This window comes from Suricata suricatta, chromosome 4 (genome assembly GCF_006229205.1).
Source record: "Suricata suricatta isolate VVHF042 chromosome 4, meerkat_22Aug2017_6uvM2_HiC, whole genome shotgun sequence".
NCBI lineage: Eukaryota > Metazoa > Chordata > Mammalia > Carnivora > Herpestidae > Suricata > Suricata suricatta.
Window position 1 is genome coordinate 28,810,989 of NC_043703.1, and position 21,114 is coordinate 28,832,102.

At 41.5% G+C, this 21,114-nt stretch overlaps 1 protein-coding gene and 1 long non-coding RNA gene across 4 annotated transcripts in view; one reads left to right on the forward strand and one right to left on the reverse strand.

Moving 5' to 3' along the window:
* LOC115289405 overlaps positions 1 to 21,114 on the forward strand; it is an 84,669-nt gene that overhangs the window by 62,800 nt on the left and 755 nt on the right. Inside the window, exons 2-3 of the long non-coding RNA XR_003907610.1 lie at positions 15,513 to 15,639; positions 20,392 to 20,666. This is a non-coding gene — a long non-coding RNA (uncharacterized LOC115289405). The remainder of the gene's footprint in view (positions 1 to 15,512; positions 15,640 to 20,391; positions 20,667 to 21,114) is intronic.
* SLAIN1 (SLAIN motif family member 1) overlaps positions 8,086 to 21,114 on the reverse strand; it is a 55,993-nt gene continuing 42,964 nt past the window's right edge. For all 3 annotated transcript variants that reach the window (XM_029936567.1, XM_029936569.1, XM_029936568.1), the window contains 3 exons: positions 15,921 to 16,076; positions 10,751 to 11,033; positions 8,086 to 9,172 (listed from right to left, as the gene is read on the reverse strand). In XM_029936567.1, the coding sequence (XP_029792427.1) occupies positions 9,097 to 9,172; positions 10,751 to 11,033; positions 15,921 to 16,076 (515 nt within the window). In that variant the 3' untranslated portion in view covers positions 8,086 to 9,096. The remainder of the gene's footprint in view (positions 9,173 to 10,750; positions 11,034 to 15,920; positions 16,077 to 21,114) is intronic.

Genomic DNA, 21,114 nt, shown 5'->3' on the forward strand with positions numbered 1-21,114 from the left:
TGTTGGCATATAATTTTTCATAGTATTATCTGATAGCTGCTTGCATTTCTGAGAGATTGGTTGTAATAAATCCATTTCCATTTGTCATTTTGTTTATTTGGGTGCACTCTCTTTTCTTTTTGAGAATCCTGGCTAGAGGTTTATCTATTTTGTTTTTCAAGTAACCAACTCTTGGTTTCATTGATCTGTTCTACTGGCTTTTGGGGTTTTTTGTTTTGTTATTGTTTCTGCTCTAATCTCTATTATTTCTCTACTACCTCTCCGATTGAGGTGTCTTTGCTCTTCTGCTTCTAGTTCCTTTAGGTGTGTTATTAGATTTTGTATTGCACATTTTTCTTGTTTCTTGAGATAGGCTTGGATTGCAATGTATTTTTCTCTTAGGACTGCGTTTGCTGCATCCCAAAGGTTTTGGATTGTTGTATTTTCATTTTCATTTGTGTCCATATGTTTTTAAATTTCTTTAATTGCCTGGTTGACCCCTTTGTTCTTAATAGGATGATGTTTAATCTCCATGCTTTTGGAGGTTTTCCAGACTTTTCCCTGTGGTTGATTTCAAGTTTCATAGCATAGTGATCGAAAGTGTGCAGTGTTCTCTCAATTCTTTTATATCTACGAGGGCTACTTTATGACTCAGTATGTGATCTATCTTGGAGAATGTGTCATGCACACTTGAGAGGAAAGTGAATTCCATAGCCTCAGTATGTAGTGTTCTAATTATATCTGTCAAATCCATCTGGCCCAACGTGTCGTTTAGGTGCATTGTTTTTTAGTGATCCTCTGTCTAGTTGATTTATCCATTGCTGTAAGTAAAGTCCTAAAGTCCCCTATCAGCCCATTGTTATCAATAAGATTGTTTCTGTTTGTGATTGTTTTACGTATTTGGGTGCTCCTGAATTTGGTGCACAGACATTTATCATTGTTAGCTCTTCCTGATGGATAGACCCTGTAATTATTATACAATGCCCTTGTTCATTTTTTCTTACTGCCTTTACCTTAAAGTCCAGTTTACTATGGCTACTCCAGCTTTCTTTTGACTTCCAGTAGCATGAGAGATATTTCTCCATTCCCTCACTTTCCATCTGAAGGTGTCCTCAGGTCTAAAATGAGTCTCTTGTAGACAGCAAATAGATGGATTTTGTTGTGGTTTTCTCCCCCCACCCATTCTGATACCTTATGTCTTTTGATTGGATCATTTAATCCATTTACATTCCATGTTATTGAAATATATTGGTTTGGAGTAATTGTGTTCTCTGTAGGTTTCATGCTTGTAATGATGTCTCTGGTACTTTGTGTTCCTGGCCACATTTCACTCACAGAGGTCCCCCTTAGGATCTCTCGTAGGGCTGGTTTAGTGGTGATGAATTCCTTCAGTTTTTGTTTACTTGGGAAAACCTGTATCTCTCCTTCTAGTCTGAATGACAGGTCTGCTGGATACAGGATTCTTGGCTGCACAGTGTTCCTGTTCATCACATTAAAGATTTTCTGCCATTCATTTCTGGCTTGCCAACTTTCAGTAGATAGGTCTGCTACTACCCTGACATGTCAACCTTTATATGTTATGACCTGTTTCTCCCTACGTGCTTTCAGAATTCTCTTTATCCTATTTTACTGCAGTTTCACTATGATAGGTCTTACAGATAATCGATTCAGGTTACATCTGAGGGGAGTTCTCTGTGCCTCTTGGATTTCAATATGTTTCCTTCCCCAGGTGGGGAAGTTCTCAGCTATCATTTGTTTCAAATACACCGTCAGGCCTTTTCTCGCTCTTCTTGTTTCAGAATTCCTATGATACGGATATTATTCTTTTTGATTGCATCACAGTTTTTGAATTCTCCTTTCATGCTACTGAATCAATTTGTCTCTTTTTCTCAGCTTCCTCTTTTTCCATAATTTTATCTTCTAATTCACCTATTATTTTCTCTGCCTTTCATTTCATGCAGTGGCTGTGTCCATTTTATTATGCACACCATTTATAGCATTTTTTAATTCATCATAACTATTTTATGATCTTTGCAGAAATAGTGTCTCTGCTATCTTCTATGCCTTTCTTAAGCCCAGCAATTAATTTTATGACTCTTATAAGCAACATGACTGACAAGAATTTAGAATATTTGTTTTGATCAATTCTTTACCTGTCACTTCTTCCTGGAATTTCTTTTGAGGAGAGTTCTTCCATTTTATCATTTTGGCCAGCTTTACAGTCTCTTGTAAGTTTTAAAAGGCTTGTTATGTATGTGCTCTGCAACTGCGAGTACTGCTATATTAAAGGAGGCTCATTCACTGTCCAGGGCTTGGCCATTCAGGAAGTGTTTTTTAAGGGTATCCCTTGGTCTCTCTTCATTTGACTTTGGTTATTTTATTTATCTGCCCATAGTGACATTTTGAACTCTCCACCACATGTGCTTTGGTTTGTTCCTTGAAGTAGCCCTAGAAAAGAAAACAAACAGGGAACAAAAATACCAACCCATTTTTTTCCTCCTCCAATTTGCATTCACACACTTATAAGGCCATCTTCCTAGTAGACACCATCTCCTTTCCTCCCAGACTCTTGGGGTTCAGAGTCCTTTGGCTTCAGCCCCTCTTTGTTTGAGAGATGTGGGTAGGAAATACAGAGCGTCCTATTTTTCCACCATCTTTCTTTCTATAATTTTTTAATGTATATTTTTATTTTTGAGAGAGAGAGTATGAGAGGAGGCATGGCATAGAGAGAGAGAGAGGGAGACACAGGATCTGAATCAGGCTCCAGGCTCCAAGATGTCAGCACAGAGCCCGACAGGGCATGAACCCATGAACCGCCAGATCATGACCTGAGTTAAAGACAGATGCTCAACTGACTGTGCCACCCAATCACCCCTACATTTTCATTTTGTACTGGATCCCAAATCCATGTGGTCAGTCCTGTCGCTAATACCCTAAGATCCAGCCCTCCCAGCCTCCTTTTGGTTCTTTATGCTCCAACTTCTTTCCCATCTCTGCCTAAATTAATCTTTCTCCTTCTCTTCATTTGGTTAATCCTATAAATCCTCAAATATCTTCTTCTCAGGTCTTTCTGGAGCACCCCATTTACATAAACCATTCTTGTCCTCTTCTAACCCCTTATTTTATATAGGCAGGACACAGTATTTTTATTTTGCCCTGTCTTTCTCAAACAAATCAACAATGTAACTTCCATGAAGGCAGGGACCAGATCTGATGTATTGACTGTGATACCCTTGGCATCTAGCACAAAGCCTGACAAATAGTAGGCTGTCAATAACTATTTGTTGGGCAAGTAAACTCAGGGCCTTGTTTAAGACGAAATAAAAACACTTCTGGTAAACTTGCAAATTCACCTGCTGCTCATTCCCTTGATCCCACCACTTTTTCTAAATATTTTTTAATCATGCAGTGTTGCATTGTTTACATGGCTAACTCTCTGAATTTCAGAGATCCCGAACATCTATATATGATCTTTCTTCCCCCAATCCCTGGTTGAGACTTAAATTGCATGTACCTGAGATTAGGTAGCAGGAGGCTAATGTCTAGTATGACACTAGATTAGACGTAAGAATGTCCTTGTTTTGCCTAGGAGGATGGTACATGTTAAGATTAATATTCTTTGATACGCTAAGGATGAACATTGTAATTCCTTAGGTAACCACTACAGGCAGTAAAAGAGCATTAGGGTATACTTTTCAAATTAATAGAGAAAAGTAACATGTAACAAACAGCTCATAAGGAGGTGGTACATTTATATTTAAATATGTCTGTAATATTATATACTAACGGCTTAAATGCTCCTGCTGAAGGGCAAAGAATTTGATATTAGGTTAAACACTGAATTATATGCTGTTCTCACATATGAATGATAAAAGTTTGACAGTAAAAGTTTAAAAATCCATATTCTATAAACACTAAAAGAAAGCTGATATAGCTACTTAATATCAGCAAAATCGATTTTGAGACATTAATAAGAATAGTTCCAATAATAGGTTCGCTCTGCTAGGAAGATAAAACATATTTAAATATATATTCACCAAATCCTATTTCCTCAAAAGGCATGAAGCAAAATTTGACAGAACTATGAGGTGTATGTAGGTGCCCACCCCTGAGGTAGGTTTTCTCAAAATGCTTGTGGGACTACAATAAGTAGACACCACGCCATACCTGTGTTCCAGGACGCAATGGCTTCACCACGGAGACTTATCACCTGTTTTAAAAGTAAGAGAAATAAAGGGCGCCTGGGTGGCTCAGTCAGCTAAGTGTCTGACAACAATTCAGGTCATGATCTCACAGTTTGTGAGTTCTTTTGTGAGTCCGAGCCTGACGTCAGGCTCTGTGCTGACAGCTCAGAGCCTGGAGCCTGCTTTGTATTCTGTGTTTCCCTCTCTCTCAAAAATTAAAAAAAAAATTTTAATGTTAAAGAGAAATAATTCCAATATGATACAAGCTCATCCAGACAGAACACAAAGCACTTCCCAACTCATTTTATGAGTCTAACACTATTGTAAATCTAAAACCTAACAAGGGTAAAGAAAAATTACAGATCAATTATATTCAAAATATTGAGCAAAACCCCTAAACATTACTAAATCAAATCCACTTATCTTTAAGAAGAATAAAATGTCCCAAATTGGATTTATCTCAATAATTCAAAGTTGACTCAATATTAAAACTGTCATAAAGTTGGCATATTAAGACTCAGAGATATTTAATAAAGGTTTGTTTGAATTCACTTTTACAATTCAAAATGCTCTTAGACAACCTGAAAATTAATGTTAAATAGAAAAGCTTTCTTTCTGATATTAGCAAAGAGAAAAATACTATCCTCTATATTTAATACTGCATTAAAGACTATAGTCAAGAAAAATAAAAAAATCAGGACAGGAAAAGAAAAAATAAAACATTCATACATTTAACTGTGTAAGACTAAAGATAAGTAAATAGATATAAATTTAAAGTTGAATAAAACATTCAAAGCCTCAGAAATGAAATCTTAAAATCCCTTATAATTGCATAAAAATATCAACTATCTAGAAATTCATCTGACAGAAAGTATACAAGTGTTCTACGGGGAACCTGCACATTTTAACTAAGAGATTAAAGAATACCTCAATCAATAAAAGACACAAACTATGTCCATGGGTTATAAGACTCAGTATTGTAAAGAATCAATTTCTCCCAAATTAAGTTCAATGCAATTCCAATCAAAATTCCAACAGAATGTCCCTCCCCGCCCCCCACCCCCCCTGGAATGTCATTGACTGCATGTCTTTATATATTTTTGAACAAGCTGCAAGGGACAGGATAACCAAGACACTCTGAAGGGAAAATAAGACGCAATATTGCTTTGCTGTTCAGCAAAACTTATTGTAAGGCCCCAGCGCTTAGAACAACATGGTTCTGGTGCAAGAATAGATAGCTGAAATAGATACACATACACAAAGGCATCTGCTTTTTGACAAAGAAAAAGTGAGGTAAGAATGAAGTGTTCAGTGTTAAGTAGATAACCACAGGGACAAAAAAAATATATAGGTGGAGAGTAAAATACAGGTGGAAAGCTTTGAGAATACAGAATGTAATCATGATTCCAGGGTAGGAAAATATTCTTAAATAAGATATAAAATGACTAATCTTAAAGGAATAAGTGGTACTATGTTAAAGTTAGTAAGTCTCTAAAACACCATCAAGAGAATTAAAAGGTAAGCTACACAATGTGAAGATCTGACACATATAACTGACAAGTGGTTCAGAGCAGGCTTTAAAAAGAACTATAAACCAGTCAGAAAACCTCAACAGAAAAAATGGGCAAGAGACCTGAAAACGAATCCATAAAAGATATGCCAATGTTCAACATAACAAATGAATAGGTATTCCATCTCAACTAGCAACAAAGGAAACGCAAATTGAAATCATGAGCCCTTACTACAAAACCATAGATTAGAAAGTTAAAGGCCTCGGAACACTAAGGGTGTATAGTAACAGGAATTCTCATACTGAAGGTGAACAGGTGCAGTGTTACGACCATTTTGGAAATGAGACTGGCATCATCTAATAAAGTTGATGACAGTATTTTGCAGGCAGCTTGTAAGATCTTGTCTCCAGGTATTAACATTCTTGTGATATTCACTCACCTTGAATGAGGGCTGGACTCAGTGACTTCTTCCAATGAAATGAATTCATTGTCTGAAACATTGTTTAACACAATTCCATGTTTGAAAACTAAGCTCTCAGGATGTCTTTACCAGTACAAGGAACTCCCATAGGCTAGAAGGCATGCGTGCCCAGCTGTCAGTCCTTAGTCCTTTTTATCTAAGATCACTCTGGTGCTCTCAGCTGGAATCATGGCTTTCATGTGGCCTTTCCCAACTCTACTGGAGAGGCTCCATCCTTCTGGCTGCCAGCCCTAAATGCCTGTGTAGCATTTCTGAAGAGTATGTCCAATCCATAAATCATGACAGCCATACTTTTAGAACAGATTCCAAAGCTGGCCATTTTTACCACCTCCACTGTGACCTTTCTGGCTCCTTCTCTCTTGCCTGGATTACTGAAATTAGTTCATCTACAGTTGCCATCTTATAGTCTATTCCCACCAAATGCCAGGGCAGCATGTTTAAACATAAGGCAGACCATGAACGCTGCTGCTCACTACTGCGCACAGCTCCCATTCCAGAGTAAAATCAAACTCCTCACAAGCCACAATGCCCTACATGATTTTGCCCTGAGCTCCACTACTTTCCTCCTTGTCCTGTCTGTTTGCAGCTGCATTGGCTTCTCTGGCCTTGCTCTTCCTAAGCCTTTACATGGGCAGTTCCTTCCTTCCCTCCTCCCCAGAAAGTCTTTCCCAGAGGGGGTTCTGAAAATCACCTGGAGGGCTGTCCCAACAGGTCTGGGGAAGGGCTTGAGAATCTGCATTTCTAATAAGATCTCAGGAGCTGCCAGTGCTGCTGATGTGGGGACCTAGGGCATCCGCTGTGTGCATCCAGAGTAATTGTTACAGATCATCCTAGGGAGATGGATACTGCTCTGTGTTCTGTAGAGCTCAGGGGAGAGGCTGTGAAGTGGTAACCTGAGGACCAATTCTCCATCTTCTTCATGACATCTGTCCAGATGACATTTAATAGTGTGATCTCTTCCTATATCCTCTTGCTTTGACCACATCCTGTTACTTTTAGCAGTATGGACCTATCGTGTGATTCACTTACTAAACTGTTGATGGTCTCTCCCACCAACTAGAATGTGAGATCCAAGATGCAGAGATCTTTTTTTTATCCCAAGGGCTGAGCAGAGATTTTTGAATAGTTTATTATTTGCACTGAAAATGAATTTAATCCTGTAATTTCCTCAGAACACAAACTCATTTTTTAAAAAATGTGTTAACGACATCTTATAGAAAGAGCAGATTTTTGAGATCAGCTAAACCTGGATTCATAAGTCAGCTTCACTATGAGCTACATGTTTCTAGGAGGTTAACATGCTCTCTGGGGCTCCTGTCTTTATCTTGTAAATGGTAAGAATAGACAAATGAACGCGAGATCTCTAGGACAGTTTTCTCACCAAAGAAGTGCGTAAGAAACATTAACTTCCCCTTTGGTATCTCCCCTCCGCTAGCTCACATTTCATTTACACTGCAAATTAATTAAATGCCAGTCTGGATGGAATTATAGAGAAGTTTCAATTTTAAAACTTAACATTAAAACCTTTGCCTAACCTGTCCATAACACCTTGAGGTGGAAAGTTTTCCAACATCTACCAGACGTAGTAGAGAATAATAAGATTTTGCTGACCCTGAGACAGTACTTCAAATTCAACCCCCATAAAATATTCCTCTCTATGGACAGCGTTCACCCGTAAATGGCTGGCTGGGCAAGAGGCTACTTGAATTCTGATGGCCCGAGACCCAAACCTCACAGCAAAACCAAAACCTCCCATTTCTTAGCAGCAGCATTCTAGAGAAAGAATTTTCACAGATGTGCGTATTCTGCCTCCCTGCTTCGGGTCTCCACGCTCTGTGCGAGACCAGTGGCAAGGAGCACTCTCCCTGCTATCGGGAAGGGCAGAGATGGCATGTGTACTGCTTACGCGGCACATTCATGCGTGACCTGGTATTGCTGAAATAGTCTTTATTTCAGAACATTCCAAAAGAGCAGTGTACACAGTAACAAATATTAAGTCCTATACCATAAGAAAGCATTCGTTAGTGCAAATGGGTTTTGTAAAAGGTCTATCAAAAAGATTTATTTGCTTTAAAATGCATTCATTTCCAGAAGGATTGTTAATAAAACATTACAGTTTCTCATCCTCTGTAATAAAGTATTGAAAATCAATTGTGGTGCAGTAGCAAACATTGCAGTTATTAGGCGCAATGAGCCTGCGATGCCTTCGCAAATCTGAAACCCAGGTAGGACAATAAATTAACAATGAAAAAGACAAGACCGTCCAGCTGCTGTCTGGCTATCTCCTTGCAATGCTTCAGCTTACGTTGTGCTATTCAACATAAATTAGGTCTTTCAAATTGTATGGTGGATTTTTGCTGATATATCCCTAGAGCTAAAAAAATAGTACCTTACCACAAAAATACTTTTATGGCACAAAATTTAAGTTGTTCCATAGTGGTTCACATAAGTGTAGAAAGAAATAGGCACAAAAAATAAAATTCCTGTAAACTATAAAAAAGTAAATTTCAAAGCATAAATTATAGAACCTAGTTGTAAATATGCAATGTATTAAAATACAGAACGTGTAATGGGAAGATGTTTAGAACATGTAAGTAAATTGAACAAGTTACTTTTAAAAACTCATGGCAAAGAAAGCATTATTGATACATCTTCAATTCTCTCAAAAAGTATTCAGGTACAGAGCAGTTCTACAAAAACTTCCTAGATCTAAGTGTCACAATACTGCAACCGTGAACTTGAACGCTGCAGTATTATCTCAGGCAGACATTTAAGTGCAATAATTAGTCTCTGGCGCTTGGTCCATTGAAAAACAATGTGGTAAATACGTTAAAATGCAAAAGGGAAAGAATATCCCGACGTTCACAGTTACCTAGCCAGCTAGGTAACTCAACCCTCATTTCCACGTCTTCCCCATTCTTCCGGGGTGCGTGAGGCCGCATCAGTAGCATCCGTCTCTCCAGTTTCCATCCCTCAGCGTGCTGAGTGAAGACAGGGGCTTTGGAGGCTGAAGGAAACTGAGGGGAAGAGAAAAGGAAGCAGCAGACCGTTAAGGCGGCCGTGAGTCCCAGCGCTCCGTTCTCCGCTCCAGGGCACAGCTCACTAGCTCCTTCCCAAGCGCCCCCGGGGCTTCCCATACCCAGCCCTGCACCATGCTCCCTGGCACACTGCAGGGGTTGCAACACTAGTGAAAAATGACCAATATCCTAAGTGGACAAAGAATATTTTAAAATCAGACAGAAAAAGATAAACTCTGTCTAAAAATAAACAGTTATTTCCTTGACTGCAGATAGCAAATTACCACGAAGAAATGTTCCACCTTACAGATCAGGATCTGCCTGTCATACTGGCAAAGAATCTAAAAAGAGTCCCACCCAGTTTGTGCTTGACAGCGACAACCCTCACAGGGGCCGAGTTTGGAGGTGTCGTCGTAACCTACGTACATCAAATAATGCGACTGTAAACACAGATTTGCCCTTGCAGGGGCAGAATAAGCCAGGATTTATGAAATTGGCAACAAAATGCTTTCTGGCTGGGTAGCGGGACTATGACATTCACTTCTGTTTACTTTTACGTGTTTTTTGGATACGTGCTCAGACCAAAAACAAAGAAACTAACACTTCTAATCGGAAAATAAAGACTCTTTACACGTGCTGCCACACAGAGGAGGAGAAATGGCTTGCTCGTGCGTTCCTTCTCCTCCTGTCACTGCGGTCCGGCCCTCTCCTCCACGGACTAATTTCTTGGGGGAAGCTGTCTGTGGTTACTGCCTCCAAGGTCTCATCTTCCAAACTATCCTCCTCAACCTGCCTCCACGCATCCTGTTAGCCACTCGAATACATCCAGTTCAAGACCGGTATGTCGTGACCATGAGCTTGTCTAATAAGTGCCTTGCAACTAATCTGGAATTTTAAGGATAAAAACTCCTACCTGGGCCATATTAAACGTACCAACATAAGCTAACACAAAGGCCCCGCTTAGTATCACTAAGCTGCTTTGGAAAGCATGAGTTTTGGCAGGGTGTGCGTGTGTACGTGTGCCTAACTGATTTGCTTGTTTTGATAAATTATTGCTTCAAAAGTATCTGCAATTCTATCCTGGGCTAGACACAGTTCTTGGCCCCTGGGATCGAGAGTGTGAACACCCCTGCCCCCTTCAGACCACACTGGTGAACAGGTAGGCCCTACAGCCCCTCAGATGGGGAGACCAGCTCTGGGGGAAATGGAGAAGGAGTTACAGCTGTCAATGGAGTTGGACTCATGTGGCTGAAGGCCTGGGTGTGGGGCTGGGGGGAGACAGGCTGTGCAAATAACCGGAAGAAAGGAAAATGCACAAAAGCTCTGGAGATGGAGCTTACCTGGTAAATTAAAGCAAAAGCCAACAAGGCATCAGGAGCAAAGCGATGAGGGAGGAAGGGAGGACCTGACCACCCAAGGCCCCACTCCCAACCCCATCACTTTTCCAGGGGAAGGAGGTCACATGTCAGGCCACAGAGGGCAGCAGGCCAGAGACGGGAAGAGTGCGCGGACGGTTCCCCAGCGGTCCCCAATTTCAAACTGCAAAAGAGGTGACAGAGAACGAACAAAGCTTCCTACCTTCTGACGGGCTGTGCAATTTTGCTTCGAGGCAGGTTACTCCCGTTTATTGCCAGGGACGGTCTGGGAAGGGCGCTGCGGCCCAGCGCGCCGGGAGCCGCGACTTTGTTTGGCGTGGGGATCCCCGAGCTGGAGTACAACTGCAGGCCGTTGGACAAAGGCATGCTGCTGCTGCCTTGAACGGTGGGGCTCACGTAGGCTGTGGCTTTCAGAGGCTGTCGGACGGACACTGGGAAATGTCCCACACTGTGGATTCTGTGCTGCAGCTGTCCTGGGGATGGAACTAGGAGAGAGAATGACAGGGATGTGAGGGGGAGCCCGCACCGCTATCCGGCTGAGGAGATGCGCCTTACATCCAGCACCGACAGGGTCGGAAAGGTGATAGACAGAGAGAAATAAACAAAATATGGGTTCCAGACAGCATCTAGTACTAGAAAAGTCTAGCTCTTGACAATGGTCTCCTATCCTATAATCAACATTTCTGGGCACCTAACTATGTTCAGGAGCCAGGTCTAACACTTCCTTTCCTTTAACACATGGAACCAGCCCTGAGTTCTCACAGGACAGTTTCTCTGCTTGCCTGGAAGATACTAGGATTTTCTTGACGGGTGCTCTGGGGATGGTTTCAGGAAACAAAACCAGGGGACAATTAATAGCTGTGCCCATAGGAAGACAGGTGCGCCTACTGGCCTCAGGTGCAAACAGCTTATTACAGATCGAGCATTTTCATACTGTCATTTACCTATCTTATCTCCTAGGGTTGGTGGGAAGAATAAATGAGTTAATCCACACCCAGCCTTACAAAGGCACCTGACACTCCGTAACCACTCAACAAGTGACGTGATCCTCTTGATAACAGCAAAATCTGTAAAATCTCTTAAAAATTTCATCAATATACTTACACACCCAACACTGCATACCACTTCACATTAAACAACGAACTGTTTGGCAGAAAGTTGTAAACTGTAGAGTCCTTTTCTCCCAGGGAAAAAACTGAATCACAGATTTAATGAAAACTTACACATACAACTTTGCCTGTTTTTACAAACTATTCAAGCCTTTGCTGTCTAATACTTGCAAGTCAGTTAAACATGAATTTATCATTTTCTAAAACAGCTTAACTAATTTTGAACTTAATGATAAAATATACAGTCTCTTTTCTTATACAATATCTTTTTGGAATAAAAATAGAAAGGGAGAAAGATAAACATCCATGGTTTTATTTAATGCCTATTGAATGATTTCCTTAAAAAATCAGTTTTGCGGAAGTGCATGTGAGGTGAAATCTACATATAGGAATGCTGCTGCGGACGTCTAGTCATCAAAACTCAACACAAAATAAGGTTGGGGCGCCTGTGTAGCTCAGTCAGTTAAGTGTCCCAGTCGATTTCAGATCATGATCTCAGTTTGTGAGTTTGAGCCCCACACAGGCTTTGCACTGAAGGTGCGAAGCCTGCTTGGGATTCTTTCTCTGCCTGCTCTCGTGCTTGCTCGCTCTCTTTCAATAAATAAACTTAAGGGGAAAAAAAAGGTCTATGCAAGATTCTGTTACAGTTTTGATCCAACCAAGTTTTTGTGACACAGTAAAACTTCTCTTGGTTGACAATCTCTAAGTTCCTTTCCCACCAGTTCTACAACTCCTTAGTTTGGTAAGCTTTTGACCACGACTATTTCAATATTTCGGCTCATCACGTATAACAATGCACATACTAATGCAAGGCGTTAGCGGGAAGCCAGGAAAGGAAGGATGTGCAGGAAGTACAGGAACCCTGCACTTCTCCATCTTGGGGTAAGCCTAAAACTGCTCAGAAAGAAAAGGCTTAAAGCTAAAAATTCAGTATGAGAATTTGCCTCAATTTCTTTTGAAAAACATATAAAGTACATAAATCTTAAGTCTAGCACTCGATTTTCAAAGTGAACGCACTTGTGTAACCACTGGTCACTCTAAGCTCTGGAAGGTGGTCCGCGCCCCCAAAGGCTCTCGGGCCCCTGCCCGCAAGGCGAGAGTTACTCTCACTGCGTCACCACACAGTGGTCAGTCCTGCCCCGAACTTCAAATCAGTAGGTTTATACCGTGTGTCCTCTGGCTTCTCACTCAACATCATGTTTCCGAGACACAGCCACCACTGTATGCATGTCACAGCCTGTCTGCCTGGTAACGAAAGGCTGGGTTATTTCCCGTTTGGGGTTTTGAGAACCTTCTAGAACACTGTCAGTGTTCATATGCGCTCACTATGAAAGGGATATTCCCAATTCTACAACCAGGAGGATAACTGAAGTCAAGCAAAGTCACTGAATAACATCAAAAGACAAAAATCAACTATTTCTAAACACCAGCAAAGTAGGAACTAAAATTTGAAAGAACACTTAGGAATCAATTTCACTGTGATGCATTAAAACTTCCACACAAAAAGCCTCGAACACTGAGCCTGAGAGACGTGGAGGGAGATCCAGACAAAGAGAGACTCCATACTCACGAAGCAGAAGACTATTATGAGGATACCAGTTCTCCTAAAATTTATCTACAGACTCCATGACATCCCAACCAATGTCATCTGAAATGAAATTACACAAGTTACTCTGGAAAATCATCCTATGAACCCTCCTAGTACACAGGATAACAGATAACACCTTGAGTATTTTAAAAGAAGAAAAAATGATGTGAGTTAAACAGACATAAACCTAGTTTTACAAATAAAACAAGAATCCGAACAGACATCTAACTTATCCAAGAGCATATGATTAAGACCCAAACTCAGATCGTTTTGCTGCAAATCCTGTGTTCTTCCTTCTGTATCACTCTGCCTTCCCAGTGTTATCTTACGTCTGTGTTTGCAGGGAAGTAAAATAGTCCAGAAGTGGGAACCGTTGGGATATAAACTTAGAATGTACAAAGAATAATCACTTAAATGCTTACAAATAAAAGTCAATGAGACCAGAATCCTAAGATCTGAAAGAAGCAAATGACTGACCTATTGCACAACAGTGCTCAGAAGGACTTTTCTTCTCTCATTATTACGTCTGTCTCCAAACACTGATTTTTCTACTTTATTTTTTTACATTGATGAATCAGAATTCTCCTGTAAAGAATTTTCCCTTCTCCATTTATGTATTTAGTCCATTACTACTTTACAGACCTGTACTTATTCTGTTGGTTATAATCCTTTGGACTTATTTTTTTTCCGTGGCGCCAACTGTCACCAATTTGGTCACCAGGAGCTTCTTCACATTGTTTTCTATATCCTATACTCCCATCCTTTCCTGAGCACATCCCCCATTATCGGCCAATCTTTGTTGTGTGCATTCTATTTTGGGCTACATATATTCTTCTGGCGCTTAAATGATGTTACTAACCCACACAGAGTCAGAGTTAACATAAATTCCTAATCATTACCCATTTGCTACTGTAAAACCATAATTTTCCAGGGGTGCCTGGGTGGCTCAGGAGTCTGAGTCCTACCGTGGGTGCTGTTAACACAGAGCCCACTTCAGATCCTCTGTCCCTTCTTTCTCTGCCCTTCCCCCATTCACACTCCAAAAATAAACATTAAAAAACAACCCTGTATTTTCCTAGTCTACACTAATACGAGCAACCCTGTGCTCAAGTACTAAACTGTGTACTTATCTCTGTGAAGTTCCATCATGATCTCATCTGGCCTGTTGTCCGAGCTGCCTGACGTGAAATTGGTAGCCCTCTCTCCCACCATTAGCAAATTTCAGAGGCCGTCTTCTGTGTCTTCACACAACTCATTAATTCCAATATTAACAGATTAAGCCCTAAGATACAGCCCTCGGGCATCATCTACTCATTCATTCGAACATTTACTGCAAACTCATTAGATACCAGGCAGGGCGCCAGGTACTTGGCACAGAAAATCAGCGAAGCTGATAATCTGGAATGGAAGACCATAAAACACGACACGCTGAAAAAGGTAGGTACCAAGAATCTAATCCATCCTAGATATGTTTTGGGGGTTTATGGGGAAGTCCATTAGGGTCAGCCACAGAGCCTCTTCAAAGAGCGGGTGGTGTCTGGGCTGTAGGACAAAGGTAAACAGCAAGCTGCACAGAGAAAGGGGCAGATCGGCATGCAGGAGACAGGATGTCAGAGCAGTCAGCGGCATTGACTCCGGGGTGATCGGAACAAGTTTCTACCTCTAGTCCTTCACCTGCATGGCCTCATGCACACTGTTACTGTATCTGTTTCCTCGTGTGCACACTGGGAACAAGGACAGGACCTCAGAGGGTGGCTGGCAGAACTAAGTAACACAAGAGATGTAAACCGGCTAGCATAGTTCCTCGTGCACAGTAAATGTCGTCATTTTGCCTTTAGCAATTAAGACAATAAGAAATGAAAACCCGTCACATGTGGGGGAAATGCCACATGAACCCCCAAAATGGATCCGAGGTAGAAGGGCTTTAGCCACCCTGTGGCTGAGGACTCGGCCGGTGCACTCTGAGCATGCGTCAGGCCTCCTACGTGTGGGTGCCAAGGCTGGGACTGGGACTTTGAGTCTGCCTCCCAGGGGTCAGTCTCGGACTTAAGCCCAACTACTCCCGTAAACAGCCTGAGTAGGAATGGGAGGGGGCCTGGAGCCACCCCATCCCCGTGCAAAATAAACACGGGAACACAAGCTTTCACACTCCCTGCGTTGCTCACTGCCGGGTAAAACATCCAGAGAATGACTGACAGACTGTGTGGTAAGCAGAAAGGCAGCAGGTAAGTACTACTTTACACACTAAAATATAACTTCCTTTTCAGAGTAACAAGCTATGGACTTGTGAAAAACAAGACTAAAGTAACAGCAAGACTGAACAAATACACTTTCCTCGGAGAAAAAGTATCAAGCAAATACAGATAGAAGGAAACAGATCTGCAAGGAAAACAGGTTATTTTTGTTTATATGTTGAGCAAACAAATTAATCATCATGTAGTGCTTCTACTGCTATTCTTGGCTATGGGGGATTAAATATAATTTACTAATTATTAATTGATAACATATACATTGATGATGCACTGCTCAATTGCAATGGTGAAGTTAAAAAAAAAAATCACAAGGAGAAAAGTTCCCTGCCATGTTCTCACAAGAGAAAAAATGGAGTAGTGACCTAGTTTTCTGACTGTATTACAACTAAAAATTACTAACAAATTACAGATGGTCACACTTACTACAAGACTGTATTCTTGAAATCCCGTTCCCAGCTCCATGCAAGCTTGAGTCGAAACTCTGACTGCTTCTCACGGTGACCGGAGAACTTGCACTGCTACCAACAGCAGTTGTACTGGGCATCCGAGCTAGATTAGGCATACTTCTTCGGAGCTTGTCTAGAAAATAAGTGTAATGGAAAATCATACGTTTATGCCAATTAAAATACCAGCTTTCAAAAGTAAACATATTATACTCAATAACAAAAATTATCATGTGTTATCAACTATAACAAGCTACCATAGAATTAACCATCTGGGGGCGCCTAGGTGGCTGAGTCGGTTAAGCGTCTGACTTCAGCTCAGGTCAGGATCTCACGTCCTGTGAGTTGAAGCCCAATGGCAAGCTCTGTGCTAACAGCTCAGAGCCTAGAGCCTGTTTCAGATTCTGTGTCTCCCTCTGTCCCTGTCCCACACCTGCTCACACTCTTTCTCTCAAAAATTAACAATAGAACTCCCCTATGACCCAGCAATAGCACTGCTAAGAATTTACCCAAACGGATACAGGATGCATAGGGGCACATGTACCCCAACATTCATAGCAGAACTTTCAGCAGTAGCCTAAATATCCATCAACTGATGAATGAATCAAGAAGATGTGGCTTATATGTACAATGGAGTACTACATGGCAGTGAGAAAGAATGAAATTCGGCCATTTGTAACAATATGGATAGAACTCCAGGGTATTATGCTAAGTGAAATAAGGCAGTGAAAGACAGATACCATATGTTTTCACTCATATGTGGAAGAGGAGAAACTTAACAGAGCACCATAGGGGAGGGGGAGGGGAAAATATTTAAGAGTCTCTCATGGCAAACCATTAGAGACTCTTAAATATTGAAAAGAAACTGAGGGTTGGTGGGGGAGAGGGGAAAATGGGTGATGGGCATGGAGGAGGGCACTTGTTAGGATGAGCACTGGTGTTATATGGAAACCAACGTGACAGTAAACTATATTAAAAAAAATAAACCTACAAAATAAAAAAAATTAAACTTCTGTATAGAAAACACACTCAATACCCCCAAAAAGGCTCTACCAAATTAACTGTTTTAAAAAATGTGTTCTATAAAAGTATGATTTACTAATCAATTAGCTATTTGTATACAATAAATGGATAAAACTGTATCAAAGTGAGGTCAGAATAATCTTAACAGCCATTTAGTTTTAAAAAACACTAGAAATTGTTGCATATTAAAAAAGCAGAAGAATCAAACCAACACTTACGGTATCTCTTGCTAGCATTATAAAAATGGAAAAAATTATTAAAATTCTAACCTGACATGTTTGGAGATACTCATCACATCAACATGACCACATTAACTTCTGGAAAGTTAACTATGAGAATGGCACTAAACCTCTTGAGACCTGAAAAGAGAAAGCTTCCATTTCATGGTCCTGGCTGAGCTCCCTGCGGCCACAAGAGGGCAGCAGAGAGTCGCCCACAGACCTCGGGGCTGCCGAGCCATAACTCCGCGCAGGACCACAACCCTGCAAGTCACACCGCCCCCAAACGGAAGTTCACGTAACAGGTCACTCAAGCTCCGAAAACTAAGAATATATTTGAATACTAAGCCGAAACCCATTCACGTACAAAACTGGATTCGTTATTTCCTCCCCCTCACGCATGAACCCTTCTACCCTTCCTGAGGCCTGCTAACTGCACCCTGCCCAGCACCCTGCCCAGCCAGTCATCTAATCTGGAAATCGGGGCCATCTCCTCATCTTCACCCCCCTCCTATGCCCTCGCTCCAAGTCCTGTCAGTTCTGCCTAAGAGTTAATGAATCATCCACTACATCCAGTTCGGACCTTATTATCACTCACATTTTTACAAAATCCTCTTAATTGGTCTCCAAGTACCCGACCCTGTTCCTCAGACCCATCATCTTCCACACAGCCTGGTCCAGTCTCCCTAGGACGCAAGCACACACCCACTCACCCTCCTAGAGCCTTCCAGTCCCTCTGCCACCTTCATCTGGAAGCCCAAGCCCCGAGCACGGCCTATGAGGCCCTCCACAGTCTCGGCTCAGCATCCTGCCCCAGCCTCACCTCCTGCTGCCCCCGCCCCTCCAGCCTGGCCCCTCCCGCCTGGCCTCCCACGGGTGGAGGAAGGCGGGGCTGCCCGACGAAGCGCCGGTCCCTCCGCAGGCCGTCCCTCCCCACTTTGTGGGGTGACCGAATGACAGCGGCACAGGAATTCATCATGTGTATACTAAATGACAGGCACCCCGGAAGATGCTGGGGGGACCACACCGCACCACCAGTCCAGTGCCTGACTCTGAGTTTATAGTCTAGACCCGGGCTTCTCAATCTTGTTTCCATTATCAGTCCTAAAGAGAAAACCTAAACTTTAACGTTAAATCGTGTTTTTCCCAAATGGAATACATAAAATAGAAAAATAACATTTGGAAACATTTGGAACTCTGCAGGACCACAAACCATGATAATATCTCATGCTTTTCATGCACCCCCCCCCCATTCTCCAAGATATTTTTATTTTTGTTGGTATATGCCCTAAAACACCAACAGACACAGACCAGGACATTCAAGTTTGTGGTCACTTTCTTTCAAGCTAAATCGGGGGATAAAAATGATGAATTTGAATCCAAAATGTGTCCAAGGACGAAGCCAGACTCCTCTCCTCTTCCCCCCCCCCCTTTGCACTGCTCCTTCTACATTACTTATACCCAGTCACTGGAGCCCTGCCCAGCAATTTTTGCCTCTTTGCAGTAGTCTAGAGAAAGGCAGAAAAGTAAGCAGGTACAGTAAGTACACTTACATAATAAGCATGAAAAAAGGAGAATAAGGAAGTGTAAAGAGCGCTATGAGAGGAGACCAGAAAGTATTATTAGGTCGATCTCGCTAACTTTTTCTGTATGCCTCCTAGCAGAGCTATCTACCACCCCGCCCCCCCACCCCAACACACCCTGACTCCCAGTTCCTAAAGTGAACAACACTCAAACACTGCCACGGACAGATTTCTTGACCATTTTCCTCAATATCTGCTTGAGGTCTGATTTTAACAACTATAGCTCTCATATTCCCCAATTCTTGTTGAAGTTCCTAACCCCAGGCAGCAGGCATTTTAACACATTCAGTACCTGTTATTTACGTGTATGCTGGCAGAGGGTGTTGGTAGGAGAGAGAAGAAGGGACTGGGACTAAATCTGAGAGTCTACATCCAGATCTTCTGAACATCACACTAACTGGATGAAAAACAAGCTTCTCTTAATGCAAGATTAAATGACTTTGGCTATATATATTTAAGCTACAGGGAGACACAAGGAAAGAATTATATGTTACTATTTAGAATATGAATTGAGTTTCTATATTTCTAAGTTTCCAAACTATTTACTATAAAAGTTTTCATACGGGCATCTGGATGGCTCAGTTGGTTAAGCGTCCGACTTTTTGGTTTAGGTTCAGAGCATGATCTCATGGTTTGTGAGTTCAAGCCCCACACTGGGCTCTGTGCAGACAGTGCAGAGTATGCTTGTGATTCTCTCTCTTCCTCTCTTTCTTCCCCTCCCCCACTCACTTGCTCTGTCTCTCTTGAAAATACATTTTTAAAAAACTGAAAAAGTTCTCATATATTTAGAAGTGTTGAAAAGCAGTATCATACCTGTATGTTTTCCACCTAGATATGCTAGTTGTTTACATTTTGCCATAATTAATTCATCTCCATGTGCATACATTGTTTGCTGTGAAACCACCTAAAAGCCGCAGACTCCTTGACACTTGAAACCTAAATGCCTCCGCCCTCCGTTTTAATACGATGCCATGACTTCCATTAAGCACATGGAATACATTTTCTTCCTGGTATTTTGACCTTTAACAATAAATCAGTCACTATGACCTTCCTTAGCTGCCACTATTTTCTTTTAAATTTTAAATCTAAAAAAATAATAATAATAATAAATTTTAAATCTAAAGGTATTCAGGTACTTTGAAATCTTAGCACCTAAGAATAAGAAAATTCTATAGAATCGAGGTACTTTCATGACATGTAACCAAATTAACAGCTTTTAATAATCCATACACAAAATCTTCCAAACATCAAGAATGTCCTTCACGTTTCCCCCCCAAACCACGATCAATCAAGATTCACACATTAGATGTGGATGTTATGTTTCTAATCTCTATTAATCTAGATGCATCTGCTTTAAAAAGCAATCTTTATTCATGCAAGCATCAAGTCAGTCTCCCAAAGCTTTAAATCTGAAAAGTGCTCTTAAAAAATCAAGGCTTCCAGGGTCAATATTTAGAACCCTTCTGCCCTGGAAGCTAAGGGGTGATCTCCAAGCCACGTCAGGGACCCTCGGGGAAGGAGGTGCGCTTTTCCTGTCAAACAGTCTGGATCACATTACTGCCCGCATACGCTTTAATGTTCAAGGAACCAAAAATAACGTTCTATTTCTATCTTTGCGAGAAATCAGCAATTTATGCTCAAGGACTGAGGCGCAGCAGGAAAAGCTACAGAACGGGCCAAGGAAAGAATTCAAATGAGTTGTCTCATGTTATTTCTCAAGGAGCAGCATGAGTTACCGCTCTAGGAAACAAAGACTAAGGCATCTTCAGAAATGTGAAGATGTGATGAGAGACGTGATTACCTACCAATCGGATGCAGCTTTCCAATCCAGCATGAGGGCGGCCCTGGGCTCCAGCGCTTACCTCACGCACAGACAGCCCCTGCTGTACTCTGAAAATCACAGTGAGTAACGATCCTACAAGACTTAGTCATTTTTCACATCTGGCAAATTATTCCAAATATGCTCCTTTTAGTTCTGTAACCCCTATAAATAGTCCCATAGCTTTAAGAGCCCTCTTTTCATAACCTAGGCAGTGCTGGAGCTATGAAAGCAATAAACATAAATATGCACTGGTGGCTTATTAGTCTATTTTTTAAAGTTTATTTGAGAGAGACAGAGATAGCATGAGTGGGGGAGGAGCAGACAGAGAAGAGGGAGAGAGAGAACCAGCTGCCAGCACAGAGCCTGATGCGGGGCTTGAACGCACAGAGCAGAAAGATCATGACCTGGGCTGAAATCAAGAGTCGGACCCAGGTGCCCCTTTAGTCATTTTAAATGGATCAATAATTCGACAATTATTCTCTCCTATCCATATTATTTCAGTAATTTGGAAAAAATATGATTGACTAC